The sequence below is a fragment of the Acyrthosiphon pisum genome, chromosome A1 (assembly GCF_005508785.2).
Source record: "Acyrthosiphon pisum isolate AL4f chromosome A1, pea_aphid_22Mar2018_4r6ur, whole genome shotgun sequence".
NCBI lineage: Eukaryota > Metazoa > Arthropoda > Insecta > Hemiptera > Aphididae > Acyrthosiphon > Acyrthosiphon pisum.
Genome location: NC_042494.1, coordinates 86,845,199 through 86,870,801, shown reverse-complemented (window position 1 = coordinate 86,870,801; position 25,603 = coordinate 86,845,199). Strand labels below are relative to the sequence as shown.

The 25,603-nt window shown below is 31.2% G+C and overlaps 2 protein-coding genes and 1 long non-coding RNA gene across 3 annotated transcripts; 1 reads left to right on the top strand and 2 right to left on the bottom strand.

The window, feature by feature from the left end:
• Positions 1-589: 589 nt before the first annotated feature.
• Positions 590-1,315, bottom strand: LOC100161979 (proteasome activator complex subunit 3-like). The gene has a single exon (XM_003240326.2). It carries the CDS (start codon positions 1,313-1,315, stop codon positions 590-592), a length of 726 nt encoding a protein of 241 aa, XP_003240374.1.
• A 22,004-nt stretch (positions 1,316-23,319) lies between these two features.
• On the top strand, positions 23,320-24,024 carry LOC100572979 (putative nuclease HARBI1). The gene has a single exon (XM_008183525.1). It carries the CDS (start codon positions 23,320-23,322, stop codon positions 24,022-24,024), a length of 705 nt encoding a protein of 234 aa, XP_008181747.1.
• A 732-nt stretch (positions 24,025-24,756) lies between these two features.
• Positions 24,757-25,160, bottom strand: LOC115033639. Its single transcript, XR_003838922.1, has 2 exons — positions 25,119-25,160; positions 24,757-24,857 (listed from the first exon to the last, which is right to left on the bottom strand). It is a non-coding gene; the product is annotated as an uncharacterized LOC115033639 (long non-coding RNA).
• Between the last annotated feature and the right edge of the window lie 443 nt (positions 25,161-25,603).

The following is a 25,603-nucleotide window of genomic DNA, read 5'->3' as shown; positions in this document are numbered from 1 at the left end:
ATTATATTATTTTTTTATATCTGTTCAGGTATATGGGATTCAATTAGTATGGACCACGATAACGTCATAATATCATAACAACAATACGCAGTGACCTGTCGATAAAATATATTTATACAATTAATATAATATAATATAATATATATATTTTATATATTATAAAATCCGTATGAAATATATCTATACTGGATCTTTCAAATGTAGTGTGACAAACATGGTGGAGGGAGGTACCTATATTTATATGTCTGCAAGTTCTCATGGTAATATCCAATAATGCGATTGCAATATATAGTACGGTTACGAGGAATTATTCTTCATTCGAAGCGCTCACAACCTATAAATAATACCTAACGCACTGTGATCATATTGCAGACTGCAGTGCGTAAATAATTATAATTAGTAAATAATAACATCTATCTAATAATGGTCATTATTTTAGAGCCGGAAGAAGCTAATGTTCTATTCTAAAAAAGTCGACGAATAAAATACAAGAGAACAAATTTTTATTTTTTAACACAAATCCGAATGCTTTAGAGTTATTAAACTTAAATAATTGAAATTCAAAAATGTACATATGGTCCTACTGCGCCTAAAACGTCATACTGTCACCGATCGACGGCCGTGGATTTTTGATTTTTTCAAAGTTCTTGACGATAACATCGTACAACAGTGTATAGCAAAAATAAATGTCGTGAATGCATAAGGTTATTTCTGTGTATTGTTTTTCGTCCAATTCTTCGACAGCGACCCGATAGTCTTCTATAAACGGATATTTCACCACCTTGGCGACAAGTTTTCCACGTTTGTCGTAATAGTTAGTCACTTTTCTGAAATAAGACACTGTCGCTTCCTCGACCTCTTGTAACATCGAAAGTACGTTTTTCTGTACGGATACTCCGAAATTGTCGCCGTCTTCAATTTTCGGTACCGATAACGTTAGCCAAATTTTTATCGCACGGTTGTCTTTGACTAATTGCAAGAATCTGGGCTTAAAGATTTCAAAGATTTCGGTTACATTTTTGTTGGACGGCACGATCGTTTGAGGCGCCGGAATCGTGTCACGTGATGGGATTTCCTCCTCGGCACAAATATTATTGTTTTGTATATTTTCATCCATCGTGCTGCAGCTGAGGACTTCAAATTTGTATTCTAAATAATTTGCCGTAATACGATGCTCGGGCATGTTGATCAACTCATATAAATGTACCATTCGTTCGGGAAGTGTTTGAAAAATAATATTTTCCCCTTCGACCTTGAGTTTTTCGTGAAACTCTTTAGTCTTCGTAGCAGCCTCAGCAGTCTCCTGCAGGTCCATGATGGTGGTTATCTATGAGTGGAAGATTTGGTGGTTAGATTGTGTCCAAATCGATAATACTGGATGTACACGATTCCAATACGGACGTATTCTAAAATGTAATAAAATATCGTGTGACGGTAGCTCGAGCAAAATAGAGTGAGTGACAAAAAAACAAAAACAGTCGCCACGAGAAACGGTATATAGTATTATATCCAAACCAGCAAATACCTAGTTTTTATTATTTATTTATTAACAAAAATTAAAAGTTTGAATGATGAAGTAAATAATGCCGAGGAGTAAGTGTAGTGAGTGTAAGTATACCGCGCAAACATTTTGGGTCCACTACTTGACTTAGTGGTAGCGGTTGGTATACTTTGAGCTATAATTTTTCACTTAAACACAATCGATATCGACAGATAAAATGCGTAGAATGCGGTATTAGTTATAGTATATTATAATATGTGTTCAAAAGGAATGGTTAAAAATATTGTAGTCGATATTACTATAATACATAGTTATATTGGTTATAAGTGTGCCTGTTTACTGAAAAATACAATGTAGTTTTAGCAATTTACTTGTAGTTAAACTGACTGAATAAATATGTACACTAAATATTTCCCATAATTAGATCGCAGCCATGTTATAGTTAAGGTGACTATATTACCCAGTTAAAATAACCATAATGCATTAACCGAGTTCATATGGTAACTTTACCTATGGTGTGTGGCTATCACTATACCAGACCAACATTAAGTGTCGAATAACCATTTAAATGGTTATTTTAACCACATTTTTTTTCCGTTTGCACATATGATATTATAACCGGCGAGCGTAAATATTCCACAAATTCACAAACGATAACGAAATCGTTTAAAAAATACGTGATATGCGATTGGTCCAAATACGCGAGTTATAAAGGTTTTTTTGTGATACTTATCTATATAATGTGCACTCGACGGCCCGAGTATGGTTTACAAAACACAACTAAACACAATTGTTACGACACGCGAGATTGTGTCATCGCAAAATACCGAAATTATCAGTCCGTAACCATACGCCGCGGTACGTAGGTATAAACCTATATTTTATTTTGTTTACAAACATATATTTTATAATTATTATATTATATAGGTACCTACGAATATTATTACGAAAACCGATAATAATTTATTATTATAGGAATACCGACTGCGGCCGAGCCGACAAAAATATTATAATGTGCATCATGTTGTCATCTCCCATGGCAGCGATCGTTATCAGTTATTTTATGGTATCCGAACGAAAATCTGCAAAAGACTCACCCCATGCAGCCCTGCAGACTATAATAATACTATTGTCACTATATAGGTTAGGTTCGATTTTAATGATTCTGATCCGAGCGTCTGATGAACGTATTGATTTTAAAACGATGTCCTTAGTGTGCGTGTGCACACCAATTACCAATATACATTTAGTAGAAAAAAATTCTATAGTTTTACAGAAGAAAAAAATATGCTTCGAACTTCAACACTTTGAGGGTGGTCTCTGATAGATAAGTCGGTACTATTGTGTATGGGAGATTAAAAATTGAAAATTCCCAGTACCCAGTAATTTTTAATCAAAACTGGTTTTTGACAAAGTCGGATTTGTTTGTTAGATAGTTGTAATTCATGGATTTGTAGACTAGATTGAAAGATTCCACATAAGTTGTTTTTAAGTTGGACATGTGGAATTTTCGGTATACCACGGTATTGTGGGTAATTACTGGTATACATATAAGAGAAAATAGATAATTTTATTAGGACAGGTCAAGTAATAAATTTGAAAACAAATTTAAATTAAAAAATGAGTTTATAAAAATAGGTTTTCCAGTCAGTATGGACTGACCCGTAGTTTCATCTATGCTGGTATACGGATAGGTATTATCGCGGTTATATACCCTATATCTGAGCCCTAGTGTATAATATAACTATGGTAAATAGTTGACCACAGTTCGTCCAAAGACGTAGTTTGTAAAAAAATGCGCCGGGTCAAGTGTTTGCGTGTACATAATAATATTATCATTATAATATAATGTACGTTCGACGAACTTATCGCAAGTCTTAAAATGCGGTATTGCGATCCGCTGTGTACTCCGGAGAGCCAGACTTTGGGATTTTAGTCGATAAAAATTTATTTTGTGTTATCGAGGATTTTTGACATCGGTGGTTGTGTGGTGGTGGTGGTGGTGTATAATATATCTCGCATGCATATATAATTTGGATGCGCATAGCGTTGTTCACGGCGATTTCGTGGATTCCGCAAACCTGCACGACGTAGTTTGTTATTTATGGGATCTGTTAAATTGTATGTATAAAAAAAAACCGATCTCCGTTACTTTCTGAATTATACTCGCCGTAAACGAATTTGAATATAATATATTTATATATATAAATATATTAACATATAACAACATATGTTGTTGTTTTATTCAGGGTCTTTGTTCCCGATTTTCGTTTCGAGTTTAATACGATATTATATTAATGAGATAGAATTGTTAATTGTAAATAATTACTATCCCGAGGATTGTAACACTGCGAGTGACTTATTTAAATTTTCAACAGTTTTTAAATTATTATTTTAAAATTTTTACTAATATAATATTTTATATAATGACAATTTATATAAGGACGAGAAGCGCGTAAACTAATAATATTATAATAACAATAATGTCAAACATATCGAATTGCCGTTTGCGGTATTGGGAAAAAATATCTAATATTCTATAATGTCAAAAAAATCAAACGCATAAAAAAACCAACGGAAAGGATAAAAAAACCCTACATTTAAAATAGCCTAAAAAATATGTATACTAATATAATGTACGTATTATAGAAGCATTATTTTTATAAATTATAAACAACCATTACAAATGTATTAAATTTATTGTAGTCTAAAACGCATTAAAAAAAAATTTAATTCTTTAGTAATATATAGCCAAATTCAAATAATGAAATACCTAAAAATATAATACATTATACTGTAGTAAATAGTAGTAGATATATATAGGGATTAATTATTTTCCATAAAATCAAAATATCTTGTAAACATTTAACAATTATACATACTCGAATTATAATAATTTTTTTTTTATGGGTTTTTTTTGTCTTATCCTTTGTTTTTTTAATCCTGGATTTTTTTTATTCATATGATATTTTTACTTTTAAGTCAACACTTTAGTTTTCGTCCACTTCGCGTTATGGTTTTTCTGGTTTTATGATTTTTGTTCGAATAAAAAAACGCAGTTAAAAAAATCGTCTGCCGTGACCGCCGTGGTGACATATATCAGGTAAAAAATATAATATGTAATGACCAAATGCGAGAAATTATAGACAATAATGTATACTATTGTAACGATAACAATCTTTTTTTTACTGAATAGGTCGTACATAAAATTATATAAAATATAATATGGCAGACGTTTGTACTCAAAATAATATTATACTATACGCGTCCAACAAATGAATTTAACAAATATTATTGACACGCACGTTTTATCGCGCCTCGTGTACAAAATGGTACGACCTCTAAAAAAATGTACGAAAAAAAATCCTGTTCGAGCTGCTAGCCCTTGCCACTGTGCAGTTTCATACAACCTCGGCACTATAATATTATATAATGTCGAGAACCGTTCGATTTAAAAAAAAAAACTCCTCTTTGCTATAATAGAACATTGTATACAGCATGATACAATAATACTTATAATATTGTATGTATACCGAGTGATCCGTTCCACGTAAGACACTCATTGTGTTTCAGTGAGTATATATATTAATACAGTTTTTGAAAAAATACTAATTTTTTTACGTAATTTTAAGTCTTTAAAAAACAAATTCGTAATTCACATGTTCCTACAAAGCAGCGAATATTGTTCGGGGTACATCGATATATTAAAATATATTTTGATTTTTAATTACAATTATTTCGATGACTGGGTAACTCGCAAAATGTTGGTCATCTAAACTTAAAATACTTATATCAGTTCATACTAATAAACTATATACTTATACAAAATTCGATATTTAGGTATAGTTCATAAAACAACGAATAATATTCTACTTCAAAATGTGAAATTAAAAATGTACATAGGTAGTTGTAAAGAGAATAAAAACTTAAAAAATTATAACAAAAAATATAATAGGTGGTAAAAAATATCATTTTTTTCTCCAAAAACGTTGCATCTCGTATGACGACTTAAAATTATGTGTAAAAGAAATATTTTCAAAAACGTTGCAGGTGTTTTCTGAAATAAATTAGTGTGTCTAAATGGATCACTCCGTATAAACCGATAATTAATATTCACCGTTCGACACCGCAGCGCTTTGTAAATATTTCATATTTTTTTCGTACCCGAAACGGACGTTTGTGCTTGAAATATATTATAAAATATTATTTTGCAAACTATATTTCGGCGCACGTATCGCGTGCGTTATTGGCAAGAACGTGTGGTGCCGCGTGAGCAGCAAATCGCTACTTGTCGCTATTGTCGCCATTTTATTGCCATCCACCCACCCACAGGTTAGGACACCTGTTTCAAAAATATTTCGAATCGATTAGTTAATAATATATTATTATTCTTCTGTTAAAATAACCATAGCCGCCATCGATTAAAATCGCGTATCGTCTATATGTTATGCAAATCGGCATCGATCGTTGATGCGCATTATATAGAGCCGTATAATAATAACAAATTTCTTTTTTTTGCTAGTTTAAATGTTTTTTAAAGAGGCCACTGTAGTTTTGCCAAATGGAAGGAAAAAGTCGTTTTAAACTCAACTGCAGGACAGTGCAGGTGCAATATTAGGTGTATAATAACTGTATAATATTATATTATGTCGACATCGGATCGAATTAGTGATACGTCTATTTTAGCGTCTACAGGCTCGTATATATAGGTCAGGTTAAGTTATATATATATATACTTATCGTAATAGTGACAACTGTTATATTATTGTTATCATTATACGTATTGTATTCAAACAAACAATTTCTGGTGATCAGCCACTACAGCAGATTTGCAACACTTCATGATATATACAATGGTATATAATATATTGTAGGTATATATGTATATATAGGGGGTGATTCACCAAGAATGCTCGTCCTTAACCATAATTTTTAAGGATTATTCTGTTGCGGTACAGACTATTTTTTCAAATAAGAACCCTTTTTAATATAAATCGGTTGATTTTTTTTTTAAATTTCATCGCATCCAAATCAAAATTCGAACGAATAATTCATTTTCATAATCATTCAATTATATTATGAAGTAGGTATGTGAATAATAATCATAGCCAAATAACATATTTATTATCTTTAGTACTTAAAATTTAATAACTCTAATATATTACGATTCTCGCAAACTACTCATTCGAGTTTCGATTTATATATTATTATATGTACATTGTACACTATACATCAACATTTTCAAACAAATTATCTGCTCAACTGCAGTTTACAATAAAACTGTGGTTTTATTTTATTTGAAAAAAAAAGTTTTTTTCAGAATTAATACAAGCATGACATTATTGTTAACATGTGATATTGGACAGATTCATTTTTAAAAGAAAAACTGGTGCAGTGCATATGCTTGGCTGGGGCCAATTAGTCGAATTTAACATCGTTGCGTAATGCGTTACGAGTCGAGTTTACACAAAAGATATACGAGATATACAAAATTTATTATAGGTTATTATTATAGGTCTGCGTTCTAATGTAGACAATGTAGTATATGTTATGGTGTGTCTGCAGTGTACTGTTTGCGTTTGAGTACACTCTGTAGAATTTTTCCATTTTTCCGTGCCAACCACTGTCGTGTTTTTATGAAACGTTTTTTCTGAAAACTTTCCACAAGTCTACACAACCGCACAACAGTAACTGCTGCAGTTATCTACCGACATGTCTGCAATAGTCGTCGTGATGACTTATTATTGTCCGCTGAGTGCTCACATTGTCCTATTATTATCTACAATAATAGCTTCGTATAAAGATAATAACCGCGGTATCGGTTCAATATTCCAACGTCACACATATAGGTAGGTTCAACTACGAGAACGTCGTTTTTTATCGCCAAAAGGCGATCAAACCACCGTTCCACGAATCCTGTGCCGAAATGTAGCTGCAGGTCGTCAAGTCGGCTTTTTAAGCCAAATGCTGCACACGCGCCGGGAGAGGAAAAAAAATTGTTACGGTTTAATATTGACATCGCCATCGATAACCGTCGTGGGAATGCGCGGTATACCTAGGTATAGATACCTGCTGCGGTATTATAATATTATTATATATTATATGTAGCTCTGGTATTCCGACGTCGCAAACGCCAACGGCTGCAGCGATGACCCGACCGTAAAACAGCGTCTTGGATTTTTTTCCGGTGTTTTCGTTTTTTGCCTCCGCAACAATTAGACACACACACACACACACACACACACACACGAGCGCGGGTGATGTAAAAACTCTTTTTTTCCTATCTCCGTTTCGACCCGACGTCAAAATTTTAGAACCTGTTATTATAACAACGAAAATATATATATATAATATTATAAACGTAAAAATATCGTGAACGCGCGTCGTTTAGGTCTATATAATATCGTTATACGCGCGGCGGTCGCGTCTCCTAATTGGATCCGTAGGACAAAATAATATAACGCACGTAGGTATTATATACCTAGGTAGTGACTATTATACCTACCTGTAGGTATATACCCAAGTGGTCGCTCACGCGCGCGCGTGGACTCGTGTAATCCGCTGGCTACACAATGTCTGGTACAATATATAATACACTTACCTACGCGCACACCACCCCAGAGCACCACTTATCCAGTTTTATTATTATTATTATTATTATTTAACAATATTAATAATAATAATTGCTATGCACACGAATAACGACGATTATATACACATTATAATAATAATAATACAACAACAACGTGTACAATATAATATAGAGGTTTACCCGCCGCCGTCGTCGTGTCGCGTGGTCCGAAAAACTATGCGCGCGTGTTCACGACGTAAAAAAATGTGCGTAAAAAACATAATAATAATATTTTTTTTACATTGTTCGGGACGACGTCGTCTCCGGAACTCCTCCCAAAAAAGAGACTCGAGTGGTACCTACGGCTCGAATTATAGGTATGCGCGTTTTATGTGAGGAAAAAACCTATAATAATAATAATTGCTGCGTTGTTATTTGGTAGGTATATAATATATATTTTTATATTTCATAATTTCTTCTGTATACCCGGAGACTTGTATTTTATTATTAATATACGTAATTATTATTAAATTATTATTTGTAATTTTCTCGCGCGGGATAAACTCGCGATTTACCCTTAGAGATTATAAAGGATGTAGGACGGAGCTTATAGTGTTCTATTTGATTATTATTTTATATAATCAACTATTACAACTATATATTATATGAGGGACGAGGTCCAATATAGTATTCGGACTGCAGTTTTTTGGGAACAGAAGGTTAGGTATGAACATGGTATAATCAAATTATTAAAATGACGATTAAATACTAAAATATATTTCCGATATTCAATACCTTAATCTATCTATATTATATTAAATAAGTTAGGAAAGCTCACTCAGAGAGCGTAAAAAATTCCCTAAAAGTATTTTTATACAATATACGCAATAATACTTAAAATATAATTATCATCCCATATTCAATTTAAAAACATTTTGTCAACCTTTATATTTTAGTATTTATATAACAAATAAATGGGTGTAGGACGAACATAATGATATAGTGTTCTGTTGCCTATGTTACCAACAACCTCTACAACTATATTAAACGGGATTGTGTTCCAATAGATGAGGACAGTTTTTTTGGTAACTGTACTAGCAGACAGTATGAAGCTCATTCGGGCCAAGTACATATTATTATTATAGTTAAATTATTAAAAAACTGAATAAATACATCTCCAATATGCAATACTTAATATATCTGCATATTAAACAAATTTTAGGAAAGCGAGTGAACTAAATTCCAGTTTTTAAAGTATTTTAATACAACGCATGCAATAAACTATAATATAATTATTATTCCATATTATTATATAAAATTTTAAAATAATTCGGAAACCTTTATATTTCGGTGCATCTATTTTTAATATAGACCAGTACGAATCAGTCTCCGGTTTTTTGAGAGTTTGTTAGGGGAGACTATATTATTTTTAATTGTTTGAAGGAGGGAGGGTTTATAATTTTTTAAGTATAGCTTATTAATTATTTGTTTTAACGATTTTAAATCGTTTATATTAGTGCTTATAATAACATTTTTAAGTGTTTTTATAATGCTTATATTTATAATAATTGTAGATGCTCTAAGTTCCGGTATAGGACATTTGAAGGCGTTCAACTAAAATGGCAACGGTGTGACTGCGGCTCGCCAGGAATTTCAACACTACTACACATATTATGTCAGCTATCGATTTCAGGAATGCATATGTATATAATATACGAATGGACAACAACTTATACATACGGACATTATTTTAAAAAAAATAATAGATTTGACCTTGGGGGACTCTTAATGACATATAATTTACCTTTTTGTTTTCAATAATAAAACTTGTAAAACGTACCTATTTGTTTTTTTTATTAGTTATTTCACATTTTCCAGTTTCCATCGAAGACCCTGTATATAACTTATAATACAGTTACCTAAAAGTTATTATTTTATTTTATAAGACTAATTACAATTTATTATTATACTATTGTTTTATTTAAATCAATACATTTTTCAGTGTTATTATTTATTACCTTTGAATATAATGGACCCCAAATTCTGAAATAATAAAACTTTAAAATCCCATCACTACATTCTCTAGTTATAAGTGATCGTGTCCTATATTCACTGTTTGTTATTATCTATATGACTAAATAGTTATTACTGGACGAGATAAGATTAAATAAATAAATCTGATTTTTCTCATAATTGATATTTTTTGTAAAATTATAGGTAATATAGCAGTATGCGTTAATATATTTTATTCTATATTGTTACAGTCAACGTTTGTGAACTGTTTTCGGCTCGAGTCAGTCGAGTCAGTCTATCAACAATTTTGTTTATTCTACCACACATAGATATAGGTAAGTATACCTGCATGGAATGGTCATAGAATACGAATTTTTTTTTTTTGTAATCTTATCCGATTCTTCTAGCACTTTGACTTTCAAGTTCAGAAACGATAGGCAGACCTACTCCAAATAGAAAACGTATTTTAAATGTATTTAAAATTATTTAAAATAAAAACACTGCTGATTAGAATAGGGCTTGTTGCAACAACCAGATAAATCCATTTTTTTTTCTAATTTCGCTGTTTGATGGAAATTGACAACAACATGTATAATTATATAAGGAATAATAAACAAAATATTTAGTAGCCAACCCTTTAATTTTTTACAACGAAATGGATTTTATTTAATATAATTTGTTATGTTCTTCGTTGTATCGTATAAAATGAGAGTTGTGTCTCCTGTATATATTCAAACCACCCCTACCCCATCGTATACACTTATATAGTATCTACCCTTCTAAAATCCCGCAATTTTCAGACGTCGCGTGGGAATATTATAAATTATTACATTACATAATAATTATACTTTGTGGGCTTCGAGGCTCGATGGAATAATAACGGTTTATAATATTCTATTATATTATAATATCGCGCGTGTCAAACACAATATAATAATATTGTATATCACCGCGAAGACGGGCGGTCATGATACGACAATACAATAATAATAATAATAATTATGTTCAAGTTTTATATAATAATACTATGCGACAAGACGTGAAACTTTATAACCGTGTGCTGCGTGTGCCTACAATATATTATTATTATGTTTATAGTCTAGGGCATTGTGTTTGACACCGGAATTTGCGTCGCAGAAAATTTTGCATAGGCGCATGGCTTCTCTCGAGTCGAGTCGTGAATTTAAATTTGGCGCACTCGTTGGGTACTTGGGTCCCAAAATCAAATATTTTGTATACTAGTTGGCACACTTAAGGCTGCACCTATACACTGCAATAGATGGGTGTCAGATTTTTGATACCTACCTCACTTCGAGTTGGTGATTTTTACATTCGTCAAATATCACCTGTCGGGTAAGCACATAAAGTGCGAAGTTCGCGATAAATATTGAACGACAGGGGCGTTTTTAAGGGCGGGGTGGAGAAAGGGTCAGTTACCTTCCCTTACCTTGTGGCTTTTAAAAAATGTTCGCATTAATCCGTGACTCCAAGTATAAGTGCCCCCCCCCCCCCCGTTTTAATATTCCTCGTTAAAGTCTCTTTTGACGATGAAACATAACTCACCTGTATAAAAGTTTTTAAAGGTATAATTGATTTCAATTACTGCAAATGATTTCAAACAGTCGCCCATCTATTACTGGTATGATATAATTATAAATGTATTCGAAATACGTATTGGGAAAAATTTCAATGCTTTTAATCGAATATAATATACTTTATACGTCTATGCAGCACAACACGTCATGACGGCTGGTCGTAAATCAATCGAATCTTTATCCAACGCCAGACGTCCGTATAATATTCAAACGACGGACGTGACTGCGGTTACACCGCGGTATAATAATATTAGGTACCTATAAGTTATAGTTGGAACCCACCAACCATCGTGTATCGTGGTGTGCAACTACAGTATTTAGACACGTCAAACATGCGACGGCCAGGCGAATTAATCAAATTCAATATTATAATATAATATATTATTATGATACCTACGTGGCACGCGTGTTTAAAAGGTATATTTTATCTTGTGTAGAACGAGTGTAAGTAGGATAATACTCATTTTGCCTGTTCGGCTATTCATAATGTATGATTAGAACCTATTAAGAATCGTCGACGATTAGTAACTGTATAATATAATATTATAATATGCAGTGGAACGTGTAAAATATTAATTATTTCTGATGTAGGTATATTATTATTATTATTATTATCTTATAAAATTATAAGCCGCGTGCGCCTCGCGAAGTCGTGCGCGAGCGTATATAAAGTTATATAAACTGGTTTATATTATTATTATTATTATTATTATAAAATTGTATGTGGTGAAAAACTTTTCGGACTTCATACGCGAATAAATAGCGGATGTGCCGAGTGGGTCACCCACCCCTTCCTGTAGATTTGTAAATAGGTAGTAATACATACTATTATAATAGTCGTAATTTATATATAAGTCATCAAAACATATTTATTTTAAATAAAAACCATTTCACATATTTTTGGCATAACGAGTCTGACAGTAAAATTATTTACCATTCGTCTTAAACGACAAAAAAAAATTAACGAGATGCGTGTACACTGTACGTATTTATAAATGTTACGGTAAATTACGTAAAACATGAAAATTACATAATTAACCGGTTTGCGTAAAATTGTCAAATTGTTGGCTTTAAAATATATACCATTGGCAAATGAAGAAGACGATAATGGATAATACAGAGTAGTAAATTTAGGTTTGGTATTTTAACTTAAAAGATAAACTTAAGATCAAACCTATATAGTGATAATGGTAGGTACCGTATTTACTATGCGACAAGCGATTGAATTATTTGACATTTTCCATTCGACTCATTCCACAACTGGTCATGATGGTGGAAATAGAATGAGCGCCGGGCTTAAAATAAAATATTTTAATATTACAAGAGAAACAATAATTGTGTATTTAAGTCTTTGAAAACACGAAAAAAAACCATCTAATCTGTAAAGAGAACTACAAAAATAGTTAATGATATATTATGATATAGATACATCAATATAACCATATTTTGTACAATTTTTTATCGTAAATTCCTGGTAATTAAATCTACTCATGCTAAAATTGAAAATGATACTTACAATATTCACCGGTAAATTACGTCAATTTTTATTTTTCGTAATTTACCGTATAACATAATATATATAAAACATTTTCCCTCCACTGCACTCCAACTACTTTTAGGGACTTGTCGAAAATCGTCACCGGTTTTTAGACTTATCGTATTATATTACTTGCTGAGTACTAATAACAAATTGATATCTCTCCAACACTGTCAAACGTTGAAATGAAAAGTGCAAAACAGAATTATTCATATGTATTATTTAGTGATGTGATAACACTTTTTAAAATTGATTTGAATTCGCTATCGTATCTACTTGAAATCGATCAGTCCACATTTTAAGATTTCTCATTTTAATTCTGAATACTTAATCGGCGTTTGAAAATCCCCAAATTTTAAAATATTCAAATATTTTTGCGGTATCGTACCTATTATTTTTGTGCGCGGAATCAGGCTGTATATTTTTATAAGCCTGCAATGCGTGGTATCATATAGGTATTATAATATTTTGTGTGCGGTATTGGGTCATGTTTGTACGCCGTTATATTTATTATAGGCATTACAATATTGTCGTTATATCACGTGTATATAATAGTATATATAATACCTGTACAACAGTTGTCCCCGGTCTAAACCTGCGGGGTGTTATCGTCTATGACGCGAGCGCGAATGTGCATTACCTATAATTTATAACATCAGCTGCAACATCACGACCTGCAATTATTTTCACGCAGGACGATAATCATTCCGTCCGGTCGCCTATAATCTATATTATATTATGAAACGTGCGCACGCAGGATTTAAGTTCAGGTGCAGCATTTGCTTACCGGGTCGTTTCCCCTTACAATCGACCACTCACAGATAAAATGTAATAACGTAATGCGCGTACCTAACTTTTGCGCCGTTGATATTTTTTAAAATTTAAATTATAATTGGATCTCAATTACTTCGTACCTAATATACACCACGGCTTTATACCTATTAATATCGATTACCTATGATTATAGTTTCGATATAGTTAGGTCGCCGCTATATATATATAATACAGTATTATATACAACACCAACACAGCAACATAATACAATTATAATACTTTGTCACACAGTGATTATACGACAGTTGCTCGCTGGAAGGTTAATAATATTGCAAATAACGTTCAAATTTTTCTGCAGGCCACCTAAATTTTATCACGGACCACCGGTTGGCGACCGCTGAATTATATAATATATATAACTATTATATTACGATATACGCTTGGATCGGCGCATATACGAGTTGGATATGCCAAGGAATTAAATCGTTTCACTAGTCGAGTCCTTTATTGTTTCAGAAGCTGCAAACGATAATGAGTTGTGTCCCGAGCATGGAGTTGTGACTTAATTGTGACACCCCTCAATATATGGACACTGCAGCCACCCAAGTCGTATATGCGAGCCGAGACCATATAATATTATTATATGGGTAATGCGGGATAAGGTGGTTTTGAAAATTTTATATCGCACGACGGAATGAAAAATATATAATATATATTAAATGTATACCTATAAAACTAAAAATACAATGTATTTAGTTGAACTTCATAATGCACTAATATATATTATAGATACAAATTTCCAAATTTCGAACAACATTATATTTTTACAAAATATTAAATTTGGTGTGTGCGCGTACCTCAATGTTGAATCTCACTATTTATAATCCGAACGTTATAAATATAGGTCATATATTATAATCATCATATAATATTCATTAAATATAAATAATATACAATTTATTATAGGCATCTATCCTTTCTACTCAATAGTAATACTTTTGAATCATATAGGCGTACGCAAGTTGCATAGTCGGTGACTCCTGCAAGTAAAAGCCAATTACAATATTATATCCTCAATATTTGGTTGTAAAAATTGGACGAGTTACAGACAATAATTGAGTTAAAATGTTTTAAAAACGTTTTATTTTACACAAAGTTGCGAACACATTTTAAATTTAACGTTATAAAAATATATTTAGCGGTCTTAGAAAAACGAGGGAAGGTACGCCATATTAATATATAATAATTAGTAATATTATAATTTAACCTATATAATATTATGTACGTATTCTATGGTTAGGTGTGACTATATAAATATTATAACGATAATAATGTATTAAACTCGTCGTCGGCCAAGAACAACTTACAGTGTACGGTGTACGCAATATTATATAGGTACGCGATAGACGTTCGGAAAAATCTCGTTAAAGTCTAATACGATGTCGCGTGACCCGTAAGCACACACACACCGTTGCTATACATATTATTACGTATATGTTACTATATATATATATATTTATGTGCATCGCGATCGTGTCTCGCGACCATTATAATAAGCCCGGCTGACTATATAATATGGGTAGGTACCTATGATATTATATAGTGGATCAGGGGGAGGCACGTGGAGAGGGGGAGCGTATATGGAAATTCGCACACAATTAAGTACGAATATTATCCTCTGCGCAGTCCTCATCGGTGTTTCGAGCACACGCGCAATATTATATACAATACACCTAATATCATGTACGATACGTACCTATAATATTTATATATATATATATATGTGCATGTGTGTGTATTATTCGCGAGGAATTTCGCGCGGTGAGAAACGATCGGGAGAGTGAAAAAAAATACGGAAAATAAAAAAATATTTTAACTACCGGTCGATCGATGCGGATGGCGATATGACGCGCATATATAGGTAGGTGCAGTGTTTGCGCGCGACACGCATCCGTGTACCTACCTATATATTATTATATACGACTGGGTATTGTGCCATACCTGTTTACGTATATAATATCATATACCTATATGTGTGTGTATATTTAATAATATAATGTGTATACGTGCGGCGGCGGCGGTGGCGGCTACTGTCGAGCAGGTATAATTAGGCGTTTAGGCGGAGCTATCGTCGAGCCAATGATACGACACACGTGGCGGCGGCAGCGACGGCAGCGTGGTATAGGTATGCTGCACAAGGACTGCGACGTCGGCGATCGGCTATTTCGTGCGAAGACTGTAATATTTTTTAAAATTTTTTTTCGTTACATTACACACTATTATTGGGTACCTACCTATATATACCTATCACGCGTCATACGACGACGACGATGATGACGACTCTAAAATAATAATAATCCGAAAAACGAAAAAAACGAAAAATTGTTGTCAGTTCCCTCACGTATACCGAATATTATAAATAGATACGCATAACACCATCGCGTACAGTGTACAATAATTATTAAGTTTATTCATTAAAGATTTTACACGTAGTGAAGTCCCATCGATGGATGGCAATTTCACACGAGCGAGCAGTCTGATAATATTTTGTAATATTTGTAAATATTTTATTTCCCAATTTCACAACATCACGTCTTGTGCTTATTGTAAACGACATTCAATTACAGATTGTACGATATTACTAGATTGAAAATTATAGCAAAAAAATAGTAATCACGATGATAGTTTTGTCGAAAATATTCTTACTTACAATTTATATAATATAGTTCCCGGGCGCACGCGAATATTATTGGCTGCACACAAATCTACCTATATGATCAGGTACGTTATTTTTAATCGGAGAGAGACACTCATACATAATATGATATCTAAATATATCAAAATGGAACGTGAAAAATGTCGTTACCTCATCAATCGAAAACGGCTGATCTGATTTGGCTCAAAATTTTTTTAAGATGTTCGTAATTGCCAAGAAAAAGTTTTTACGAAAGAAAATTTTTGGAAAATCCACCGGAAAAGTAGGAAATATCGATGTAAAAAATACAATAGTGGCGCAACAGTGTATTATATATTGGTTGCTATTGGTTAATCATAATCGATTTGTATTATTACTTTTTTCAATATATACATATATATATATATATATATAAATGAATGTTTGTGTGTGGATTAGACCTCTAAGAAGAAGACAGGCTAATTTAAAAATGGTTAAATTTGTTTTTTTTTATTTATCTGATATTAGTACGGTTGGTTAGGTTAGGATTTAGTATTAATTGATTATATTAATACGATAAACTTGGTATAACTTTGATACTTGAGAGTTAAATCATACACTTACCTACGTACAAACAGCACAGGGTCCGCGATCTACCGCAAGTAGATTACCTATCTGATAATAAATTATACTGCTATGAATCAGAATTTTTATTCCGGACAACGGAAAAGTTAAGATTTTGAACACCATACACTGAATATTAAATAACAAATTGAACAAAGTTTGAGTCATATACAGTTGGTACATTTAACGAGCAACGAAGTGCATGGGATCAGCTAGTTTTATATAAATATCGATATACTCAGAAAAATATTCCGCTTTCGACGATTAAATTAAAACTGTATATCATGGTTCAAAAAAGTAGGTAATAAACATAAAAAATTATAAGGATATAAAAATATTTAAAAATTTTAAATTAAAAAAAAAAACCATTGTCTTGTAAAATCTTGAAACATCATGTACTGCTTATAGTAAAAACATTAATAGTTTTTGGAATAATTTGTGGTTTGTGATAAAAGAATCATCCTCTATATCCTGGGATTGCGGATATATATGTATTGCGTCCAATAGTGATTGATTTAACTAAAACGCGGGTCCTAGTCTGCCGCAGTGACGTGGTACGAATACGAACTTAGGGGTGATTCGAGTTCGAGATTATTTCCATACGACCCCGACACCGCAGATGCGAATCGAATCGAATCCTTTTCCAATAAATCGAGTTCGTATATAAACACTGATCGTATATAATGTACCTACGTATTACTGTTATGCTTGTATGACACCGTATAGGTACGCGTATATTATATATAGGATAAAACAGATTCGACTCAAGTCTCCGATTTTTTCCTATTTAATATCTAATGCAATAATTTACGAATTCTGATTTTTGTCTTTTCTGGTACCTACTAGTACAATCATTAAAGACTATATTTTCAGATACTTAGATTTCGATATCATTTCCCCGTTTCCGAGTAGGTATCCATCCCGTGCAAGAGATACAAACATTTTTTTCAAAACAATACAACTGCCTCCCTTCTTTTTACTGTCATTTGATAATGAGACAATATTTTGACGCATCTAAATCAAAATTCGAACTAATAGTGTTCGATAGTATAGTTAAACTCTTGCAAGTATGGTAAGGATAAAAATCTTTGATAATGGTAAGGACAATTCTAAAATAGACGTGAATAATATATTTTAGTCTACTACCTATATTATAGTTGTATACACCCTGTAGGTACTCGGCATATTCATACTATTGTAATAAATAAATAATTATAATATAATTATTATAATTATAACCCCCGAATTATCTTCAATACCCCTATATACAACCATGAATAATAATTATATATCATATTAATACTATTTAAGCTCAGTAACTCATCAACTATATAGGTACTATTGTTCAAATTTGGTTAGGTTAGGTTTAGATAATTCGAAAAAAATCATGTGACTAACAATATTAATAATAAAAAAGGGCGGTTCTTGTTACAAAAAAATTGTATCGCCACTTCAATCCTATTGAATCGCACAAGCGACTGAGTACGTATGTATTTTAAATTATGGTTCTTATTAGTATCTATGTATAAAAGTATCTATGCTTAAAATTCCGAAAACCAGAGTTTGAAAAAATATTCGTTAATGGACGAAAATAATTGGGGGATGAATTGCATGCGCTTGGCGGACCACCCTGTATATATTATACTGCTGGTCAGTCATACTCACCCTCGTTATCCGTCGAAGTGATCGAACGGAATCATTGGCAGACGACATAATAATATAATAAATATGCACAACACGGTGAGGGGCAGGGGGGTGGTCGTCCGAATCACTGTCAAGCATATGTTATATAAGCCGCTGTATTATCTAAGTGCTGTATTGCTATATATGTATATATGATCACGCGTGGGGAAGAATTAAACATTTTTCCACCCCCGTGGCGTCAGATATATTGTTATCAGTCGCCCCTATTGTAATGCTGCGTTAACCTCATAATAATATTATAAACTATACCGCTCGGCGCGCGCAATCTCCTGCTCGCGGCTCGTCCCGTCTAATTCGATTATATTAATAATATTATTAACTTGCCATCTCCACAGCAGCAGCTCTATTAAGTAGTTATTATTATAACATAGTCGCGGGTTGCAGATTTGGGTGTTTATATGTATTTTATACTAAATACGAGTACGGACTAAACAGATTATACCGTGTTGCGTGAATCACCTATATTAAAATTACAGTGACCCAGCTCGGGATCTCCAAGAACGTTTTGCAGGTCTTTTTCATGACGTATTCCCTGCATTGGAAATAGGCAAGTCCCAATACGGACCAGAAAAGTATATTATGTACGATGGGATAATACGGAATTTATTCCCGATAAAAGTTACTTATCATCATTATACAACTTACTGTTCGAATTGGTTCCCTTATGTACAAATCGGTATTTAATTAGGTTTTACAACGTCTGAACAATTTTATAAATATAATATTATATATTATAATAGATTGCTGAAAAGGAAAAGTTTATTGGTGTGATATAAAAAATTGAATGACTGCCAAATGTTGAACTTACAATTCATCAACAATGTATGTTGTAAATTCATATCACATCAAATTTTTAATATTCTTTATTGTAATCCACCGACTTATTTATGATACCATATTATCGATACTATTGTTCTATTATTATTAGCATTGAAAAATACGTATACGTATATATGTATATTTTTTTATTGAACAAAATTTATATATTTACAATCTGTATTTACATGTACAATAAGTAAATTTGATGAGATTTTATTAACGGGAGGAGGAAGTCACCCAGTGGCGACACCCCAGAACGTAGGTACTAGGTATATTAGATATATATTTTGTTTTATTTAATTTAATTACATATACATATATGATTACTGGGCCCCACTGAGAAGACTCGTATGTAGGCCTATATAATATATAAACGTATCTTATAATATTTTGGACTAACCAACTTGGGTGTAGCTTGCTTTTTTGAAAAACAATTGTTTTTTTGTCGCGATTTTAAAAATTACTTTTTAAGTGTGCATATAGTTAGATACTGTGGTTGATATATAATGCGTATATGATCATTTTGCTATCAATCAAAAAATCCGTTGCCAATGTATAAATTATTTTTTATGGCCATTCGGTGTGCATACTTATATTTCTAATATATTATAATTCAAAATAAATTCAATTTATAACTAGGTAGTGGAAAATATGGAATTGTATAACTACATAGGTAGGTAATCATAAATAAACAATCATAATATTCGCAATAAGACTAATATATAGGAAGGTGAATCACGATAAAGTCCGCTTCAGAACGATACGAAAGGCATATTAAATATGTTTCGTTGGTAGATTTATGACTAAAATAGTACAATGTTTATAGCGAATCAAAATAATGTTTATATATTATGCATGACACAACAACAGTTTTTTAATCCTATTATATAGAAAGTGTTGTGCTTTTTAAGCAGAAATACCTACACTTATTAAAAAAAGTAATGCTCAAAATATCTTACCTCGTTAAGTTGTTATACAATAAGCGACTAACGGGTGTTATGCGGTTGTGTGAAACACTTTATTTTTCCGAGATTTTCTATACGAGATAATAATTTATATAATATTAGTGCACATAATACGACAGATCCGACAACGATTTCTGGTGGGAAAAAAAAGTAGAAAATCGATCGCATCGGTTTCACGTCGCGCGCACCGCGATAAGAGATCTGCACCGTCGTCGGTATAACATTATGTACCACGGTTAGGGTAAAAATACGTACACTATATAGCTGCTGCTGCGCTGCCGATAATCGAAAACACTTCTGGTCGTAGAATTGCCACCGTATATTATCAAAGCTGCTCAATATATATAATAATATATACCCAACAACACTAGGTTTTCGGTAAAATTTGGTCTTTTCTCGGTTCCGGTGCTCGTGATTATTACAACGACGACGACGACAACAACAAAAATAATAATAATAATATGTGTATTGCTGTATGTCGTTGCGTATAATATTGTATACGCCCGCGGACATCCGGTTCTGTGTACATTATACGAGGCGGATTATTAATTCGCGTTTATTGGAAACCGGCCAGTGGGCTACTAAGGGCCGTTTTATCAATCTCCAGTTATGATAATTTAAACTTCAGTTAATCTTAATCCCCAGTTAAACCATAAATGTGATTTTATGATCACTGGATTAATATTTTAACTGGACTTTAACCGAAAATTAATTAATCTTAGATATTTGGCTAGTTAAACAGTTTAACTAGAGATTAGGTATACAATATTAGATTATATTGATTTTGCGATTACATTTTGTTTGATTTTTCAATTATTTATTTCAATGATTTTTTGATTTTTTGAATTCTATTTATAGTTTATTGGTGATTATTTCAATGTAAGTGCCATTGATTTAAAAAATAACTATTTGATATTGTCACATTACAAAAATTGTATTTAAAATTAATCTTAGATGGCTCTGGCTTATTTAAGTAGCAGCAGTAGTAGTGATAGTAGTACTGATGAAGAAATTGAATTTTTGGGTAATATGAATCAATACTTCAACAAACCTCGAAGACCATATTTATTATCCATAAGAATAGACCATTTATTTAAATGGGATGAGCAAGATTTTTTTGCCAGATTCCGTTTGAGTAAAAACACGTTTAAAATTGTTTTAGAAATGGTACAACAAAGAGTTACAACTGTCACACAAAGGTAAAACAAAAATCCAGGAACGTATTATAATGGACGTATTAAATTTGAATGTTATGATCATTGTATACGAAAAATGGTTATGAACTGAAACGATATGTCAGCCTAGCTTCCTTAGCTACGATATTTTAGATTTTAGTTTTTGGTGTAACTCTAAACAAAAAAAGACAGTAGATACATGACATTTTCACTGGTTGTTTATATTAGCATTTTCTATACATGATAAAATTTTCAAAATATTTTGATTTGTTTTGAACTATTTACAGAAATATTTAGTTTCCAATTCTTTTAGTTTTTTTTTCTATAAATATCAATAACATTTTATTTGTTGAGCCAAAAAGCTTGGAAATGTAATACAATGCTCCATGATATATTGTTACAGAAGCTGCTGAAAAATATTAAAAATACATAGTCACATTTTTTTTTTTTAATAAGCATTTAAAGTTCAAATTTTGACAAAATATATCAAATCTAAAATTAAAAATGTATAAAATGTTAAATTTTTATAGCTAAGGATTGAAAAATTAAAACAAGGTTCCACGTAAATAGCCAAATAGGTTACCCTATAATAATATTATACGATATAAGTATATTTATTTATTTTATTCACAATAATATCATCAAATTATACTTTAGTATAGACTGACTGGCTGTCTTTGCTTGGAATCGTTTTTCTTATCATTGAATTCAAATTTAACACAATCCATTACAGTGATCAACTTGTAACCTAATGTACAGCAGAGCGACACCCAATTGCTCACTTTTTTATTATTCAAATTATAATGACAGTAATTATAGTTTTCTATTATTAATACAATAGTTTTTATTAGTTTAATAAACACAATTTGACACCTAAAAGTACCCATTACATTCACTTTGCTAGCCGCTAGGTATTGGAAATAACTTTTAAAGTTACAAATCTAGGCATTCTTATTGCACCAAAAGGCGATGACAGACACAAAAAAAAATACACTTCATAGTAAAATCAATACATTCGTTCAGAATCTAAAATTTCGAATTATTACTACAGCATACAACATTTTTACTAAAAATTACTTACTTTTACATTTTTTTCCTGTAATTACTAATTTTACATGTAGCTTAGTAAAAGTAGTTTTATGTTCCTCAATTTCTAATTCAAATTTTATACTTTTATTATCTATACCTATACAGAAATCGTGCTGTCACTGCTGAACAACAATTGTTATTAACACTGAGGTTTTATGCTTCAGACTCATTTTTGATAAATGTTGGTGAATTATTTGGTATTCATTACTCAACTGCATCAAATATAATAAAAAAAAATGAATATTGCTCTAGCAAGCCTAAGACCACGTTTTATAAACATGCCCAGCAATGCTAATGAAATTTCAGATCTTCAGACAAGATTTCATTTGAAAGCCAAATTTCCACGATGTATCGGAGCCATTGATTGTACACATGTTAAAATATCATCACCAGGTGGCGATAATGCAGAGAATTACAGAAACAGGAAAAACTTTTTTTCCATTAATGTACAAACCATATCGGACGATCAATTAATGATACGAGATATAGTTGCACGCTGGCCTGGTTCGTCACACGATTCAACTATATTTTTCAATTCTTCCATCTATAGACGTCTAGAAGCAAACGAATTTGGAAATGGTCTGATTGTTGGTGATGGTGGATATGCAGTGAAAAATTACTTATTGACACCTCTATTAAATCCACTCACAAGAGCAGAAAATTTATACCAAGAGTCCCAAATTCGAACTAGAAATGTTGTTGAACGATCCTATGGAGTTTGGAAAAGGAGATTTCCGGTATTATCATTAGGGATTCGTTTGGATTTAAGCAAAGTAGAAGCAATTATTGTAGCAACTGCTGTATTACATAATATTGCTATTCTACAAAAAGAAAAAATACCAGTTACTACAAATGAAATTCAAGAACAAATCAATTTAGTAAATTCTGTCAACAATAATGTGACTAACGATAATATTAGAAATAATGCAAATGATAGAACAAGAAAGAATTTGATTAATAGACACTTTAGTGAAATGTGTTAAGTAGATAATCTACAACTAGATTTAATTGTAAAATTAGTTTTAAATGTATTTTGATATAATTCCATGATGATGTCATGACTTTATTATCATTAAATATTTGTATTTAACTACTAAAAATATAATAATATATTAAATTAAAAATTTTTTATTACAATATATTTTAACAATCTGACTGCTGTCAACATTTAACATTCTTAAATTATGTGTACAATGTAAACTGTACATAATCAATAGTTTTAATCATTTATTATAAAATTATTTTTTTTATTATAATATATAAACAGTCTTTTCTTTTTAAATTCACTTTTCTTTGTTACTATAAATTGATATATAAATATAATATATATATATATAAACATTATAAACTGACATATTATAACTGACTTTATTATTTTAACTATAAAATTAACGTAAACAACATGAACAATATAAAATTAATTAACATAAACAGTCTTTTTTTTTTTTTTTAATAACATAAGGTGACTTATTATTCTAACTATAAAATTAACTAATCAACATGAACAATATAAAATTAATTAACATAAACAGTCTTTTATTTTTTAATGACATAAATTGATTTACTATTTTAACTATAAAATTAACATGAACAATATTTTCTTTTGCATTATAACATTAAGTTTTCATTAAGTCATCAATTTTCTTAAATAACTTAAGTTTCTTTGGATGCCAATTCAGCAGCCAAAATTTTTAATTTCAATTCGTTTTCTTTTCTTTTAAAAATAAGTTCTTCTTCCAACAGCATTATTTTTAATTGCATAAGTTTAGTTTTAGTTTTGGCTGCGTATGACCAATCTTTATTAGTATTAATAATGCTAGAGGGACAAACCGCATACAATATAAATTCAAATAACACAAATTTAATGAACAAGCTAGGTAATTAATATTATCAAGCATTTTTCACAAATATATTTTAAATTATGTAAGAAACTCAAATCATAATAATAGTACACTATTTACTGTAATTACATATTTAATTCTGTATTCGATTAGTGTTTAATATAAGAACATAGTTATCTGACTAATATGTGTATCATTCTTGTGATTTTGGTTTTAAAAATATTCAACCAACTAACCTTGTTTGTTTTTTTGCATAAGCAGAACATTTTTTAGATTTCAGATTTTCTTGAGGATTTCTTACTATATTTAACATTAAAGTAGCAAGAATATAATATAAATTATAATATATAGTATAATAATAATATATATATATTTATTTTCTCACTTTTTAACTCATCATCTGAACCAGCATCAGAGATAGCAAATATATTAGGTGAATGCAGAGTGTCTAAGCTTTTCTGGTGTGTTGTAGATGATAGCTCTGGAGAAATCGGCGTTCTCAATTTTGCTGGTGTATAATCTGTCCAATCTTCACCAACATCAAAATCTTTTTCAGAAGTATGGACAAATGACTCTTGATATCCCTTGATGATTTATAATAAAAAATTTATTAGGTATACAAATGTATTAATCCAATTAAAAAGCAGATAAGTATTTTACAAATTTAACTAACATCAGTATTATTTTCTTGACAATCAAATTCTAGAATGTTTTCATCCAT

What these genes read in the sequence shown, in the direction of transcription:
- LOC100161979 (XM_003240326.2), bottom strand. Translation starts at nt 1,315, where the DNA reads ATGGACCTGCAGGAGACTGCTGAGGCTGCTACGAAGACTAAAGAGTTT.
- LOC100572979 (XM_008183525.1), top strand. Translation starts at nt 23,320, where the DNA reads ATGCCCAGCAATGCTAATGAAATTTCAGATCTTCAGACAAGATTTCAT.